Raw genomic sequence first — 18390 nt, forward strand, 5'->3', positions numbered from 1 at the left:
ATTTTTATTTTTATTTTTATTTTTTGTATTATGTTGTAAAGGACTTCGTCTTTTTTTTTTCAGGAAAAAAATCTACTATATAAATAAACTTTATTTACTTGTTATTCTGTAAACTGCCAATCTGAAAGCAACATGTCATCATTTCTTAGAAATGTGATTTTTTTATTCAGAGTGATGTCGTCCCATTTGCTTGAATCCCTGGAGTCCTTAGCTGATCTTAAAATGATTCTTTACTTCATTTAAAATGCCTAAGCAGATTATTTCCATGCAACTAATGAAAAATTATTTATATGTTCTACATTACCTCGATTCGTTGCTTGTATCTTTCATATTTATCTGAGTGGTTTAACTYTTAATAAAGTAATCAGCCTCTTTGACCGTTTCATCAAGACCTATAATTTATTCCTCCCACCTRATTTACCACACAAATGTGACAAAACTCATCCTTATTGGTTGGATTTTTCATAAATATCCTCCACTCATTTTTCATGTGTTTTGGTTGAGAGAGATTTATGAAGGGATCATTTAAATACTTGTGTTTAAATGAGCTTCTATTTAATTATGTAGGTTTTATCTAATGGGAAACATTTTGTATTTGTGTGTTCATAAAAGGACAATAAACTTTATGGTTGGTGATTATTGTGCTTCAATGCGTTGTTAATGACAGAGGCATATATCTTGCCTTGCATTGGGGAAGTGATGAAATGCTTCTCAGACGTATCGTAGTAAATTTCTGGGAACTGAGAACAAACAGACTTAGTAACAATGAGCCAATTAATATTGACTGGAAGACTGTAGCTCAAGCAAGAGACAGGGGACGCTGATCTTATTCTGTAGGTGTGCTGCTGTTTCCTGACTGGAAGTGTGTTTGTAAAAGAAAAAAAWGTGTGCATTTCGCTCAGAAAGGACCGTAAGCAGTCGGACTGTGATGCCCTATTTAGTGTGAAAGAGAAGAAGTGTTTGAAGCAGTCTTTTTTTCTTCTTCGCTGTTCTCTGCAGATGTGAGGCTTGGCTCAAAGTGCCCTCAGAGAATCCTCTGAGACTTTTCTAAAAGGCTGGGGTGAAGGTTTTGCTTTGCATGAAATGATAATTAGCTTTGAACCAGTGTAATCTATACAATAGTTTTAAACTCTTTTATTAAAGTAGGTAAAACCAAGGTTTACACCAGGGGTTTTCACTTGGCGGCCCGCGGGCCGACCAAAGCTCGGCCCACCAATTTGTTCATTCATCTCTTAAGCCCAAACCCCAGGTTTTCTACTTTAATTACTGTAAGTTCCTTTAGTTCAACATAGACATGTTTGGTGTCTACAGAAACGTCAGAATCTTGGCTACAAGCTGGTAAAATAATTTCTATAAACACTCAAGAGAGTTAAAACTAMAAGCAGTTGAAGATAAAATGATTAAAGTGAAATAAAATTGGTTTAAAAATTTGGCAAGTCAGAGTCATAATATTATTTGTGTCAAATAGGGGGCATGTGTTCTTTTTGTTTTTGATAATGTGTAATTATCACTACTTTTATAGGGTTCTGTACATTGTATTCATGATTAAATGCAGCAAAATAAACTAATTCAAAGGTAACAKATCTTTGTAATACTTGGTTTATTTACATAATAACTTTAATTGCTGGATGTTCGGCCCCTCAGTTGTTGACAGGCAGTAACTGTGGCCCCCGGAGCTATTTACTTGAATAGCCCTGGTAACACAGAAAATGTTTCAATGAGGTTTTTATACATTTATAATTAGGAACACTGTGTAGAGTATAAACAATAGATATCTTCCCTGTTATAGATAGTACTTCAAGGGAACAGAGTTTAATGACAAATAGAATATACTGTATTCTGAGCAGATGGACATGTTAATGTTGAGTTTGACCCCTCCAACTCCCAGTTAGTATTCTGAGAAAATTTGCAAAGTGACCAGCAAGTCATGTGTACACATTCTAAGCTGCCATTTAAAAAAAAGGTTTATGACTTTCCTTTTCGATAAATCCTATAGTTATAGTTGGTTTTCTGAGTTATCCCTTAGTTCTGCTGCTATAGTTTTAGACTGTTGGAGGGCTGGCCACATTTCCTCACTCTTTAGTCGCTCTCTACATTTGTTGTTGTATTTATTTCTATCCATAACATGTTTTTCTTTGTGCCTTTTCTCGAGGAAAATACACCTGGACCAGTCCTTCTGTGTTTGTTCGTCTCTCTCCTGTCCCCCCAAACCCAGCCGTTCGAGGCAGATGACCTGAGCCTGGTTCTGGTTCTGCTGGAGGTTTCTTCCTTTTAAAATGGAGTTTTTCCTTTCCACTGTCACCACTGCTGCTCAGGACGGGAGAATGTAGCTAAATGATTCAACACTATCAGCTGGCCTCATTTATTTATTTGTTTGTTTGTTTGTTTGTTTGTTTGTTTTTGTTGTAACTTAGCATTTTATAAATAAATTGAACTGAATTAAAATCAAAACAAGCCGAATGGGACTAACTTTTAATGTGTATTTGCACTACTGTGGGAGTGGCTCTAATCTCGTTATGCACATGTGTAATGACAATAAAGGATTCTATTCTATTCTATTCTATTCTATTCTATTCTATTCTATTCTACCTTTTAAAAAATATCTTCTCTGCATTTATTAGACCTGGACATGCTTTCTGATAGCTCCCATGCTGGTCTTCAAATACAGCTGTACCGCTCTTGAGATGATTGGGAGATGCTCGCAACACAACTGAGAAGGATTGGAGACACCCCTGATGACCCGATGCCCCTATATTTATGGTGTAGCCTGGGCAATTGTTGCAAAWTATTTAAGTTCTTCCAGGACAGCTGCGTAATGTAATTCTGACAGCTGTGTAAAAGTTTATAAATTGCATGAACAGCTGTAAAACTGCCGAGACTTGAGTTGTTTTTACAATCCACTTTGGTCTTAGCTCAGACTTTGTTGGGTATCTCCATAAAACAAACCCTATTTTTATACATGTTCAAAGAACTATCTACAACAGGTAAGATATTATTTGTTACACTTGTACAAAACCTTACGTAAAAAATGCTCAAAACTATCCTTTTAAATAGTTAAACAAAAACTCAATACATATTTATTTAAAACATAAACTGATCAAGATGGAAACCAATTTTTTAAGCAATCTAATATTAATGATACTCCTCGACTGCAGCAGCCTCCTCCAGCGGGGGGAAATGCACCCCCACAAAAATAAATAAATAAAAAWTCTGGAAACACTGCCAGAAGTGGCTCGAGCCACACAATAAAGAGCCCACGGCATTTACCAAGCCCCCAGTCTGATTGAACATCTGTGAGAAGCAATAGAGCAAGCCTGATACATGGAACACCCACTCACAGACTGAAGACAATGTGTTGCCAATTTCTCCACGGCTGCTGCCACAGAAAATGCCAAAAGCCATGCCAAGAGGACTTTGAGCTGTTGGGGTGGGATGAGACAGACCTTTAGCATATTAGGTTGATGTTTGAACATTTTGTATATAGAGCAATATTAATATKTTATCTCCCTTTTATTTGCAGGTTTGTTTCCTCAGTCTGACCACTGAGTTAACTCTAAGCCACACCGCCCCAAACAGCGCCGCTAATCTGCACTGTACCTGGTGTGATAAAAGCAAAAATAATGCAAAGAATACAGCAGGTAGAGTTTAGGATCACAGCTGGAGAAACAAGAGTCGTGGAGGGGAACGGCTTTTTAATAATTTGTTTTTGGGCTGCTTTGCGTCTCACTCACCAGGACTGTTCCACTGCTGTTCTTTGTCCATGTTTGACACTTCAAAGGGAGAGGAAAAAGCCAAAGTCAGAGAATGGCAGACGCAAACAACACAGAAACCAAAGAAGGGAAAAATGGAAGTGGAGAGAGAGTCGGTGTCAGAGACTGACAAAAATATTGGAAATCTAAGCAGKATGTTGTATTCTTAATAAGAAAGGGGATTTAGGCACAGAGGGTTTGTTGCACTCACTTCACTGCATCTTTTCCTTTATTTTGTTTTTATTTATTTATTTTTCATTCCTCAACTGAACAAACAGTTTGGGAACAGAAGAGAGGAGCACAAAAGACAGTGTTGTTCACTAAAGATATTCTTTCATACCTTCACTTTCAATATCATCAACAGCATCATTGACTAGGCGTATGACCGTCACTATGGAGGCTGGGCAGAAAACACAAAGAGAGAAAAAAGAGCAGAAACAATTTCAGCACATTTATCTGAATRAAGTGACACAAATGCCATTTTTTTAGATCATAGAAACATTTGTTGAAGACGCAAAGAAAAACCTGTTAGTCTCACAAACATGTTACGATCGGTTTTTTTACCTTATAGTGGAAAATCCTCAAGCACTTGTTTTTATGCAGCTACGCTAATTAGACCGGAAAGCAAGAATCAACATGGATTTTCTATCTAAAGAACAGAACACCAGACACGTGCACACACAAACATGATCATTAGGGTGTTGGACTTCCACCCTCTTACACTTTGCCAAGAGAATGAAAAAAAAAAAAAGAAAAAAAGAAAACAAATCAATGATTCTGAGTTATCTGGGAAGAAGACACACAGGAGAATTCTACAAAAGTATTTTTCCGTAGCTTRCACATTAACCACTGACGCATGAATTGTAGTTAAAAACACAATTCATGAAACATTTTTCACCTGTTTTGCTTTCACCCCCTACATAATAAGATACATAATACAAAATACATTATGAAAGACTGTGTGTTCAGCACAGGCTCCTGTAGCTTTTACTTTTCAAASACACATTCAGTGTGAAAGAAAATTATGATTAGTGCGGTTAGTTTGAGCAAGCACTGTTCTTATTTTCAATCCGACAAATCCAAATGTTCTTTTAGAGGTCCAGTCCTAATTCTCAGGTGAATCAATGGGGTATAAGATTTATTTATTTGTTTATTTATTGCATATGTGGCATAAAATAAATYGTATGTAAAGTTCAACAATATTCTAATGAAAGAATTTCACATCATGTGAAGTGGGGTTTAATGGAAACATTATGAACAGTTAACGTCCTACCTGTGGACGATAGCTCTTTAGAGCTAGGTTTGGAGATGTAAAACTGAAAAAAAAGACTGATGAGCCAAAGACTAGTTCAGGCAGGGCGAAGATGAAAGTGAATTATTTCTGAAAAAAAACTTTTATCAAAAAATATTATAATGTTTACACAAATGCCATTATAAACCTGTAAATCACTGTTAATTTAGCACAACAGGGTTATTGCAGCAGGGATTTTACAATACGTTGATAGGGCCCTAGCCAATTTGGCGCCTTAGGCAAGATTCCAGGTGGCGCCCMTTGTGCAAGTTTCTAAATCTCACTGCTAATTWAYRTACATTCACATWCCAAATTCAATAGCTTTGTTTTGATATTTTTCAACTTTAGAAACCCGGTTGCCCAATTAAAATAGTTAAAAATATAATTAATTTTAGTCTACCTCATACCTGCCAGTATTTTGCTGACAGCAATGAGGAACACATGTTNCGAGATATTCCAATGGAATTATTTTTTAAAAGATCAATGCATTTTTCAGCCACTTAGAAAAAAAAACCCATTTGATTAGATTATTGGGATTAATAAAACTACATAATATCAGTATTTTATGAAGGTAGAACACTGAAAACCAGACTTTAACCTGAACTTGCAAGTAAATATAGAATTCTGTGTAAATGTGCATCATACAAAGTAGAGTAAAAGGTTGCCCATTTACACTTGAATGAACCGTCATCAATTAGAGACTGGAGTTACTTTAAGATAAGTCATTTAAACCTYTATTCTTCCAAACCGAAGTAGTTAAAAGGCTATCTACAAATATTAATTGTCCATAACCTTTCCAATGACTTTTACTTAAAGAGATTCCACCCAAAAATATATTACTGAACAACTTTGAGGCAAAAATTGAACAACCCTCCTGGTGAGTCTTTACTCGAAATGTTTGTACAAAAACTCAGCTGAGGTATTTCATAGCTGACATTTTGACTGTAAAGAACAGAAGAAGTTCAGATGCAGTAATGAGGTCTGCATTCCCTGTTCAGAATGTTCTGATTTCACACATTTTTTTGGAAAACAACCAGTTTGCACTGGTGCAGAAGTGGAATGCAGCTGTTAACACGCTTTACTTTTTCCAGCAAAAATGTCAGGAGTGAATCAGACATACGTATAGAAGAAATTACTACAGGTACTTTTGGTTGCCAAAGTGCTCGTTTTAGATACAGAGACTTTGAATTTGAGCATTTATAAATCCCAGTTTATAGCTATCAGTCAGTTTGTTTCAATGAGTCGCACTGAGATTAAAACACATCYGTTGTGTACAATACAGGTCTGCTTTAGAAGTTCATTCCTACCGTTGTCGTCGAAGGACTCAGAGGTGTAGGAGCWGAGGGACCGCTCTTCAGAGGTGGAGTCTGACAGACACTCCACATCGTCCACTATCTCTGGAACAACACACACAGAAATCACGTACACTATTAACAATATCCCCTTAAAGAGCTAAACTGAAATCAATGCTTACCAAGGCTCTCATTGATATTTAAGACCTTCATCATCAACAGCATCATCATCTGCAAAATCATTTGACATCACAACATAAAGCTAACATTTGTTTCGCAGATGGTTTATTTGAAATTGGCACTCTTTCTTCTTCTCACTCATTCAATTAATTACTTTGTAGAGGTTTCATAAAAATCTGTCCAATGGTTCATAAGATATTTTTGCCCAAATGTGTCTTCGGAGTCAAGACACTAAGATTAAGTAAAACCCTAGTTATATTTTTGACATAGTGCAAACTTACTTAACATGCCTGTCAACTTTTCTTTAAACCCCGGTGTTTTCATTTCAGAGAAAGCAGGATAAACGCACTTTATTGAAGAAAAAAAAAGTTTCAAGTTTGGAAGAAAATAAGGCTTATTTCACAGGAGGTGTTTGAAACCGGACAAATTCACACACTGATGATGACAAACTGAGCTCAGTTATATGTGGGGRAAAAAAACAACCAGGGCAGGGGGGAAAAAGTTTTATTTGGAGCATTTCTTCCCTGTAAGAAGGTGGAACGGAAATTTTTTTCACCCAATTAAAGAGGCAGACAGGAAGGCGAGAGCCTCATTTGGTCTATCACCTCCTTCAAGACTGACTTTTCTGATTTAGTGTTCGATCTGGGGACGACTTAGGTAGCTGTAAAATCTGTATAAAATATGATCCTTTGTTGAGTGCTGTCTTACAGCTACAGAGAGCAGYGTTTTCTGTCGGCGTTCTCATTTAATGGTGTCTGCACCAGCTGGGGGTATTTTGGTTAGGACAAAAGAGTTACTTATTCATCTGTAACGTCTCGGAGCAAGAGACTGAAAGCCGACATCTGAAAGTAGAACGAATTGCATAAAAAGTTCATTAGCTGCAGGCTAGGGTTGCAGTTGTGAGTAAAAAAAATGTATAGTCAGACTATTCGCTCTGCATCAAACCAAATCTCTCATTTCAAGATGTAAAGCTAACATTTTGTGTGGGCAAAGAAGTCAATTTTAAAATTTCATGTGTAGTTTTCGACAAGCTCTCGACGGTTACCTTTTGGCTTTYGGTGTCGGCAGAGGTGCATTTCAAATAAACAGATGCTTCCAAATCAGTCTGATCTCTGTCACGGCTTTTCTTTGCTGTTATTTGAAGGGTTGTACCCTTTCAAGGCGCTCGCGTGCTTCWGAGAGATTGTTTGTCAGGCGAGTGTCAGAGGGCTATCACAGATACTTGGGTGTCACAATGAGTTGGCATGTAGCTGTTAAGGCCATCTTCAACACGCTCTCTCGAATCCAGGCAGAGACAGGTACATAACTCCACCAGTTGCTCCGCTTTCGCAGCGGTATAATGCCTGGTTTCACATAATTGTTCCAATTGTGGAAAAGATTGAAGAGGACCATTAGAGGGGAACTGAAGGGCTTTAAAAACATGTTTTATTTGCAGAACAAGACTGTGTGGAAACAGAAAACGGCAACGTTGTTGAAAAGTAACTTGACCAATTGATATTAAATCACAAGACTCAGTACCTATGCACTAGTACATATTTTGTCTAATAAAAAGGAAAGTGAAAAGCAAGTGAAAAATAAAACAATTCAGGGGCTGCGTCATTCGAAGGAGTCCACCCACGTAGACCGGGTAGGCCACGAAGAGTGGCTGTTAAAGGTCTAGCCTTTAGCTTTATTCACGCCCTTACCCCAGCATACGGCCTGTCATCTAGCAACTGTGATGGCACTAAACAGAAGTAATGAAGATCAAAATTAACAAAATATAAATTTATTAATATTATAAATTACTAAATTATCTTACATGAAGAACAGACAGCCTATGTCTATCTTGTGCTAAATGCTAAATTAGCCGCTTTGCAAGTTGCTAAACTAGTTTTACGATATACATACTATAAATGTTCAACAATCTTTTTTTAGAATTTGTAATTTGTTTTTACAGTTGAGTAAAATAGAGCTGTATGACATTATAACAGAAAAAAGTTTGAAAAATGAATGATATAAAATTATCCATACAGTAAGAAACATCTGGTTTAGCTTTTCTAACCCAATTTATTTGATTATGTTTGAAGGTTTATGGAAATGTTCCTTTGGGCACTGATTCATAATACAAGTGAAAGGAATGTCACAAATATTAATACTTAAAGTAAACTTTGTTTCCTTTAAAATCCACATACTTCCTCTCTTTATTTGCCTTCTAAACTATATTGTCCCCATGTGGACAACTGGAGTTCAGTATAAGTTCTCTTCAAGGCCTTAAACTTTCAAATATCCCTCAGATTCATGAAACAAAAAAAATGCAAGTTTAATATACATATATATATATATATACACACACACACACACACACGCACACACACACACACACACACACATGAAGTCCAAAAAGTCCTTAAAAAAGCAAAATCCTCACATTAGATGTCATTATAAACAACTAATTATGCTAATCAGATACATTTTAAGTCCTGGTTTGCTCGTTTGAGTTCTGTTACTTTTTCTATTATTTTCCACTTTTTTTTTCTCCAAACCAAGTAATAACATTTCAAATGAAAAGATTTATTATCATCAACACTGAGCCAAACAGAGGTCCAATCCTAAGCTCCAACAGTTTTAACCCCAATTCCCTTTCAGCAACTAATACGTGGTCACAAATTGCTTTCTGTAATCCGTTCTGTAATTGCCACAGTAATAGTTGTGGCATTTACACTGACATCCGCCGAGACACTTCATTCCATGAGACGTCCTGGATTTGGGCGCACTGCTGCAGAAACGGGAGAGTTGTGGGACCTCAATCTGTTCGTGGAATATTTTTACTAATATTTAATTATTCATATTTTATTAGTCCGTGAGGAAGCCAGTGGCCACAGCAGTGAATTGTTTTGGTTTGGTGTGGTGAATTTTACACTTGTTTTCAATTATTAATGGTTTGAATTGTTTGGAGTGGACAGTAACTGCTTTCAGTGGATTCATTTAGCTGCCACCCAAGACTGGATTTATTAATGCGGTAAAGCTGGAAATTAGATGGGTATTTAAGCTTAATCACTTTTTTATTAATGGACTGTACTGTGACTGAGAGCCCGAGGGTGTGTGTGCTAGTCTCCTTTTCCTCCTTTTTTTTATTCTGCAGACTCTCAGCAGGGGGGCAAACAAATACAGTAAAACAAGTTATTTCCTATTCCCATAGGAAGAAATCAATAATTAACCAGCAGGAGGCTCCAAGCAGAAGCTGTATTATTCAAACAAGGGGTCAGACGAAGAATCGAAGTGTCTGACGTCCACCTTGGCACTGAAACACAGCGTGATTATTTCTTTGACAGGAAACAAACTGAACCACAGTCTTCCTGACAGCGTCGGCAGCTAAATATCACCCTGAAATAGAATTATCTGACAACGGTGTCTCGCCGCCTTCCTTTGGTTTTCAGCTGACGGAAAGCCCTGGAAGCGTGGATGTAAAAGGGAAAAGGGAGAAAACTTTGGATTCTTCTCCTTTTCCTTTTTTAACGGCATTGTTTTAGCTGCTTTGATTTTTTATAAAAACTAGGCCAAAAGGACACAGGACATCAGTTCTGCCTGATTAACCTGACCGCTCAGACAGAAAAGCATAAGCTATGGAAGAGGGTGAAACAGATCTAAGATGACATAATTCCYAATTTGAGCAGTGGAACTGAATTATCATGTATACCTCCCAGGAAATAAATACGAAGTTAAAATGAAAAGCAAAATCATTTATTTAAGCACTTTTGCCTTCTTTGACTCTTTTTCTTTGATGCGCGCCCTCAAAAGGCAAACATAACTATGAAATAAGCTCTTTTTTGTTTGTTTTTGAAGATGGTGGGAGCATCTTTTGTGATGGGGAAGTGTGTGTGTTCATGCGAGTGTTCCCAGTCTTACCCCGCGGGCCGTTGTCCCTGTGGGTTCGCTCCAGCTCGAAGGCCCTTTGGCCCCACGCCTCCTCCCTCCCATCTCTCAGTCTCTCCGGGCCCTTCACTCTCGTCTCCTCCCCGTCCCAGGACACTTTGTGGGCGGGGCTGAGCTCGGCGTGGTGAGCCGACGCCGAGGGCAGATTGGGGGCCACGCTGCACACCGCAATGCCTCTCCTGTTGGTCAGTCCTCGGATGTTGGACACGTCTGAGAGGAAGCTGCTCATCTGGAGAACAACGTGAAAGACACTTTAAGGACATAACTTTACTAAAAGGGCAGAATACCAGAAGGAGRAGCATTTCTGTTTTTGCTTGTGACCCTATAGCAACTTTGGTGCCCTAGGCAAGATTTCAGGTGGTGCCCCTGTGCAGTTTTTTAAAACTCACTGCCAATTTACTTTTACTTAATTACTAGGGGTGCAACAATACATGTGCCCGTATYGAACCGTATCGAACAGTGCTTTAGGTTCAAACACACTTGTATCAAACAATAYAGATTTTTAAAATTWAYTTWATCAACTTGTCTTCTGAAGATGCTCTGTGTTGAAGGATCAGTGGATCTGTGTTGGACTACTCCACCTAGGCTGCATTTTGAGCGCAGATCCACTGAGAAACTTGCTGTTTCAGCAACATTTATTTTAAAAACTGTACTTTTGCGGTTCAACAAATGTTCATAATTAACTTAAATAAATTACAAATGGGGCATGGAAACGTCTCTTTTTTGTATGGAAAAAATATCCAACCGTGAGACTAAAGTATTGTACCAAACTGAATCGTGAATTTTCTGTATCGTTGCACCCCTATTAATTACTAAATCTTTTTGTCTTTAATATTATTTTTATCCTTAGAGATCAGGTTTTCCATTTAAAATAATTAATATAAGAAAACTTCTACTCAAAACTATGAATTTTTCAGCCATTTTGTAGAGCATTTTTCTAAATTATTGGGATTAATAACATAAAATCGGAATTTTATAAAAGGCAGAACACTGAAAACTTTTTTGCTGAGATCATAACTGACCCTTCTATAATCCTTATTTTGTTTTCTGTTTGCAGACTGAGCACCAGTTGTGACAGCATCATATGAAACTTTTATTTGTGCACCATAGAACAACTCATGTAGTAACAAAGCAGGTTGAAAAACCCACAGAACAAGTTACCTTCATGAACTTGAGTTAACAGTGATAATTCTACAAACTAAATCAATTATATTTTGATAAAATATACTTTTTGTCCCCCATTTGTGGCGCCCCCTTAGCATTTGCCTATACTGCCTATGCCACCAGCCGGCCCTGCTCGTGTTTATTGTTTAATTTAAATGTTGGGGAAACATCCCATAAATCGCTGAATAGACGGCCGATCACATTAGCAAACAGAAAAGGCTAAAGCTCAGCCAGTTTGACAGACATTGCGTTACAATGTGGTGCGGTAGTGGCTGAGCTGCATCCTCAACACAAACACTGTCCATTGTGCAACATCTACGCTGAAAACGTTGCCATTACCAGTTAGAATCAACTCTGTTTGTCTGCCAACTCATTCTGATCCGCTGGATGGGTTTTAATGACCGGTGCGTGCTCTGTCCAGCCTCTCCTTGATGGCCTGCCAGACAGAAGGATCTGGAGAGCATTGTAATTTCTGAATTTTAATGAGAAAAAGAGAGAAGTTACATAACTTCTGTTTACACCTAATGGCACCTGCAAGAACCCCTGCGCTTACTTCTCCCATGGTCCAGGTAAGAAACATCAGGTAAGAATTATTCTTTAAAACTAAATATGTTAATGCAATACTGCCATTCTTTACTTAAGATGACCCTTTCTAAAAAATAAATGAATAAATCTTGAGAATGTAATATATATAATTTTAAAACATTTGTTTACAACAATGTCAAGTTTCTGTTGCTTGTTTACAACTGGTTCAAAATACTTCAGCTCAAGTTGGAACTTTTAAAAGCAATAGAGAACGCATTTCTTGAGTTTTGGCCTCCCTTCATTGGTTTCCAGTCCACTTGCAATTTCATTTTGAAATAATTTTGTATGCTTTTAAGTCTCTTCTGCCCTCTCTCATCTCGCTGAACTGCTGCGGCCACACGTACTGCCACGTTCTCTGAGGTCAGCAGATCAGATGCTTTTAATGTTTCTAAGGACCCAATGTGAGCTCAGAGGTGATAAAGATTTGTTTTTTTTTTGTTTTCTTTTCTGATGCAGGTCTTAAAATCCAGAATGATTTGYCACTATGTCAGGCAGACTCCCTTCCCTCCATTTATTTAATCTTCTTTTCTCCCTGGTCTTCAACCTGGTGTGAAATGTTGTCTTTGGCCTAATTATGGTTTTTTTTATCTTTTTTAAATTATTTAATTTGTTTACTTTTCTTGTAGATTCACGTTTTTTATATTATTCGCCCTGTTGTTGTTGGTTTTATTGTAAAGCACTTTGCCTAGCCTTGCGATTGTCAGGAATTAAGTGGCGTGGTAATGAAGCTTTCAGAAAACAATCACTGTCGTTAATTACCGGTTGACACATTGAAGCAACCTAGTTCAAAATGGTTGACACAGCTTTTTCACCTTTTAAACACAAAAAAATGTATCTAGAATTTAGTCAAATTTACAAATAATGAGGTAAGGTTTATGTGGTTGTAGGTGGAAATCATTCTGAACACATATTCCAAGCTTTAACACATTTRTGAGGAAGTGGCAGATGGCTATGGCAGCCATCTTGAATAAAAACTGCCATTGAAGACAGTGGTTGGTGTGCATTGTTTCAACGAATGCTAGGCCTTCACGTTAGTGGTTATTAATAATCGTAAGTAGTATCTTTATTTTTACACATATATTGTCCCTTTGCCATAAATTCTCATTGCTACCAACTTATCTATCAAATAACTTTGATTCAGTCTGAGTACCAAGCAGCTTCCAGCTTTTTAAAGGGATTTCATTTGCTTTAAAAAGTAATCTAACACTAGGCATTTAGGGAGGGTTTTTATTTTAAATAAATCCAGTATGTCAGATTAGAAACAAATTAGTGGAACAATTTTGGTAAAAATATGCGCGAACAGGTTCTTTTTGGTCTCCCGAGGGGTCCTAGAATGGATTAACATTTCAACATCCCATTATATTACCACAGCTGGGTGGCAATGAGTTTCCCAATATATATATTTTACAACTACAAAAGTACGTTGTCTTGATTTATTTTCTCAGCCACTTAGTCAAAAATCATAGTGCCTATTTTTTTATATTATTTAAAAGCCACATCTCCCTGCTTTAAACCCTCACTGACTCAATACAGAAACTAGTGGACCCTTTTTTTCTGTCGCCAAATAGCTGAATAAAAAAGTATTGCAGCACAAAATGCAGAAAGAAGTCAAAGGGACAGAAAATCAGTTGATCCAATAATAATTCTTTTTCAGAAATTCTAACAACCCTGCCAGAAATATTGATAAGATGTTAGATTTTTCCTCATTTGCCACTTTTAACAATGATTTTCTCTCAGTTTAAGATGTAAAATTCAATCTGGTAAATGAACTGTATTATGACACGAGGTATGGAAATAAAGGCTGCCTGTTGGGCTTGCCAGTTCACAGTTTGGCACACCTGACTGCTTTCACTGGAAGTGGTCCTGTCGCCCTCGGCGCTCCTCATGCTCTGGTTTCCCAGCACTCCCGGGAGGACAGAGTGGGCAGTGGGAYGCACCATGACCTGGGGTGGACCTCCCGTGCTGCCTCCCACCTCGCCGTAGATGCCCGTGGACTCGGGCGAACCGGCTAAACGCACGGCTTTGAACTCGATTCCCTCGGGCCTCGCGCCACTCTTGTGCGGCGCRTAGTTRGCGTYTGCGCAAACAGCCGCGATGCCCACYGCAGGGCCAGGTCCCGCATCGGACTCTTTCCTGAATTTGATTTTTTTCCGGAAGGCGATGAAGAGGATGAGGAGGAAAAYGATGACAAAGGCAAGAACGCCGATGCCTATTATCTCTCCTGGTCCGACGTACGACAGCGGCTCAGCCTGGGAAACATGGAAAGAGGAATGAAAAAAACACAGACTCAGCATTTCTTAGAAAAAAAAAACGCTTAGTCACTAGCTGCTGGAGGCAGGGAAGGTTCAGGTTTGAAAGAGCTTTCACAACTTCAGATACATCTTACACCTAACAGTAACTTCTTTTGAAAATACAGTAACATTTTATTAATCAGTGCAGAAAATTAGAGGTTTTGCTGTTGAAGTGGGAAAGATCCGAATAATGTCACAACTTCTTGAATAAATAGAAGATTTGATAAAAGTAAGAACAAAAAMAGAAAACAAAAAGTCAAAGTTCTGAGCAATGTTTCTAGGAACTGAAGCCTTTGTGAGTGCAAACAAAGTTTGTGAATATTGGTTGTAAAAGCAGYGTCTGCTTACTTTCCTGCTACTTATGGCCTTCAGGCGAATAATGAAAGCACATTCTGTCTAATGTTGAACTTTAAATGAATTTGTACTGAAAAGTAAAGCTGGTTTTTTGATGTGCTTTAACATTTTATTTTTGATTTATTTGTTTTTACCTAAGCATTCAAAGTTCTGATTATTACACTTGCACCTGTGTCTGGCTCATCTGGAGCATCATGATTGCCCTGATCATCCTTGAGATGCTTTAGGTACAGAACAAAAGTCCACTTCTGCTTAATGAACAAATACATTTAGCTGTCGATCATTAAAAGCTTACACCTGCAGTGATTCAGCAAGACTTGAAGAATCAAGAACAGTTTTGCATCATTGCAGTGTTTCCCAAAGTTGAGGTCGGGACCCAAAGTGGGGTCCCAAAACATCAAGGTGGGGTCCTGAAAATATTTTCTGAGTTAATTACATTTTTGCCTTAGTTGTTACAAAGGAGTAAGGTTAGTGTATTTAAAATGGATAAATGTAGTATAAACATATTGTCACTATGCCCATGTTTTGTTGACCTGATACAAATGTTTATCATCCAAAACTAGCTGGGGGCACAGGTCTCTGCTACTGTTATTTTGTGGATCAAAAGCTGCACTTTGGTTCCCAAAGTTGGGCTTAGGACCCAATTATGGGTCATGAAGCACCTTGGATAATCTCCAGATATCAATTTAAAGGGTAATAAAATAATTGCTGATGTAATATTTTCCCTATAATTATTACAAAAACACAAACTAAGTAAAAATAAGTATTTATATTTGTATACAAGCTGTTTAGATTGTCAAAAAGCCTGTGTTTTTAGGGTTATTAACGAAATTTGTGAACTCAGACCAGTAATATTTGGGGTCACAAGATTTTGCCCTGGATATTTTGTGGGTCAGAAGACAAAAAGTTTGGGAACCACTGATTTAGAGCAGTTAAAAAATAAATTACCCTTTTTTTCTGATCTGGGACAAAAAACGTTTATACCATTAATGGACTTCCAAATCTAGTAATGAGAGACAAACGACTCGGCATGTGAGCAATGAGGATGTTTGCAAAACCTGTTGAGACGATAAAAAAATAAAAATAAATAGTATTAAAAGAACATAAAAAAAACTGAAGCAGTTTTGTTGTAAGAAATGGGCAAAAATAGTTGGAAGGACCTCAAAGAGACTCGTGGCTGTAACTGCTACTAAAGGTGGCTCTGTTCAGTCTGTTCACTCAAGGTCTGGGGGGGTGGGGGGTAAAAAAAAATGAAACCCACATTGCCATGAATCCAACATGTGGGGAACTGATAAATGGAGGCATAAAGTCATGTGTTTCAGTCAGAAGTGCACACCTGCTGAATTCTGTTTCACTCACAGCCTGACCCTCCCAGATTGAAGACCCCTGCTATAAAAAAGAACAGCGACAGGGATACTTTTACAACCCACTGTTATCTGTGGGATTATTTTTGTTGTGTCTGGTAAAAAAAAAGAAACTTGAAAGCTAAATAAAAAAATAAATAACATTACTGGATTACAGACTTTAAATCCTTTCCAAAAGGCTGAAAATTACATGTCAAGACAATGACAAGAAGAGCACAACCAAATAAAAAGAGGCGTGGCATCCAGACTCCACCAAGGTGACCTGGCTCTTGTCTGGACCTGATCATATAAAAGACCCGTCAACATACAAAACAGGAAAAATACAACGCTGTAAAACTGATCTGTCAATATTCTGGGTTCAGTTTCACAAATTAAAGGGGGTTAAAATTGCTGCTGCAGACCATTAAAACCAGCCCTTAAACAAAGGGTCTACTTTGGGTTTTTATGTATTCAGCCCGAAAACACATCAAATAGCTGTTTTCTCCACTGAAAAGATAAGAAATAAATGAACCAGATCCATTTTACAAAGAGTCTGACTCATTCAGCTCCATGCAGAAAACTTAAAAGGCCCTGAAAACTTCCCGTGCAAGGTGCAATGCATAATAAAAGTCACGAGCACGACAACTTCAAATGGAAATTGTAATTTACTCATTACCACGCTCTCCTTCATCGACTGTGAGGACAAGCTGGTGAATAAGCCTTCCAGGAGGCCGTATCTCGCAAAAAGAAAAAAAAAGGAAAGGAAAAAAAACTTTGAAAAGCTCCTCTTCATAATTAAAGTTCAATCACATACAAGCTGAATTACGCGAGCATTTTCATTCAGTCCAGCTCTGAGCTCCGTTAAAACTCTACCTGCGTGTCGTCCCCAGGGGTCTGATCGTCACAAAACTGACCCTCGWAGCCCTCGGAGCAGTTGCAGGAGAACGAGCCGAAAGTGTTGACGCACTCGCCTCCGTTTGCGCAGACGTCCTGCTCGCACTCATTTACATCTGCGTCACATCTGTGAGAGGAAAAGATGAACAGATTGTAATGCACGGGAGCAACGAGGAGGATTTTTGTTTCAAAGTGAGCAAAGCATGATCACGCGGAAGAAGAGAAAAGCAAATAAAGAGTTAGATCAACTTTTAAGAGGGCCTCTTTGATGCTAAATCAAAGGGGATTATCTTTATAGATTCCCTGTTATCTTTAGTTTTACGGCTCTAAACGAAAAAAAAAATGCTCAAACATTAAAACAACAGGTCTAAATCCAAATGGGAAAAAGTCAGAAACAATATCACTCTGCATACAAATTCATGCATTCATTTGGATTTTTTATATCAAACATGAAGTCCTTTATGTCCTGCTGTGAAGGAGACACAAGGTTGTCTTTTCAATTTTCTTTCTTACTTGATGAGATTTGTCAAAAAGCTTTACACTGGTATTTCTTCTGATAAAAGAAACAAAACAAGCACTTTTTTTCATTTCAAAGTAAAAGCATGAGGAACAATTAGCTATATAAAGTTCACTTATTCCAAAATGTTGACATACTGGTCTAGACATCTCTCTTATAAATATTTAAACTAATTAAGGCTGATGATGTTCAGAATGATGTTTGATCAGTCAGGAGGCCAAACGATGTACGGTGGGCAGCTGGATTCTACAGATGGTATTTGAAGCGAAGCCTAGTTTTGATTCAGGCTCAAMAAATGATGGGGGGAGAAAAAAAAGGAAGAAAAAATGTTTCATTTAATGTATTCCAATGTTGCCGAAATTTTACATCTTTGTCAAAAGCTCAAAAAGATCTAAAGCTTTTTTCTTCCTCTGAGGGAAAAGTGCCCTCTAGTGGTGGCTCCACTGAACAACCGGCTCAGCACAGAGGTTATTTCAAAGGCAATTACTGAGCTGTAATTAAGAAGGCAGAATGAGAATGATTACAGACTTTTCAAGCAAGAATTGTGTTGAATTGAATTAGAACCCCCAATTTGTTCCTCACAAAAACAAGTAAAACAAACAACTGTGGGGGGTTTTGAGGGATAATGTGAGCTAATGAATGTGTTTGTGTTTGTGCACGTGATTTTTTTATGTCTGAATGGGAGCAGTTGCAGATGAATTAGTGCGTTATAAAATCATCATCCTGACTGTGAGAATGTATAGAAAGTGTAAAAAAGGGAACGTTTATTCAGTAACATTGTACTCAAATATGAAGTCTCTTCAGAGTATATATATATA

General features: G+C 37.8%; 1 protein-coding gene across 1 annotated transcript in view; it reads right to left on the reverse strand.

Annotated features, from left to right (window-relative positions):
• Positions 1–18390, reverse strand: part of LOC106514122 (protocadherin Fat 3) — a 93590-nt gene that overhangs the window by 4028 nt on the left and 71172 nt on the right. The window contains 6 exon segments of the mRNA XM_074559731.1: positions 3732–3770; positions 4090–4149; positions 6348–6437; positions 10398–10653; positions 14012–14422; positions 17035–17182. Of these exon segments, the coding sequence (XP_074415832.1) occupies positions 3732–3770; positions 4090–4149; positions 6348–6437; positions 10398–10653; positions 14012–14422; positions 17035–17182 (1004 nt within the window).

The sequence above is a fragment of the Austrofundulus limnaeus genome, unplaced genomic scaffold (genome assembly GCF_001266775.1).
Source record: "Austrofundulus limnaeus strain Quisiro unplaced genomic scaffold, Austrofundulus_limnaeus-1.0 Scaffold17, whole genome shotgun sequence".
NCBI classification, from domain to species: Eukaryota; Metazoa; Chordata; class Actinopteri; order Cyprinodontiformes; family Rivulidae; genus Austrofundulus; species Austrofundulus limnaeus.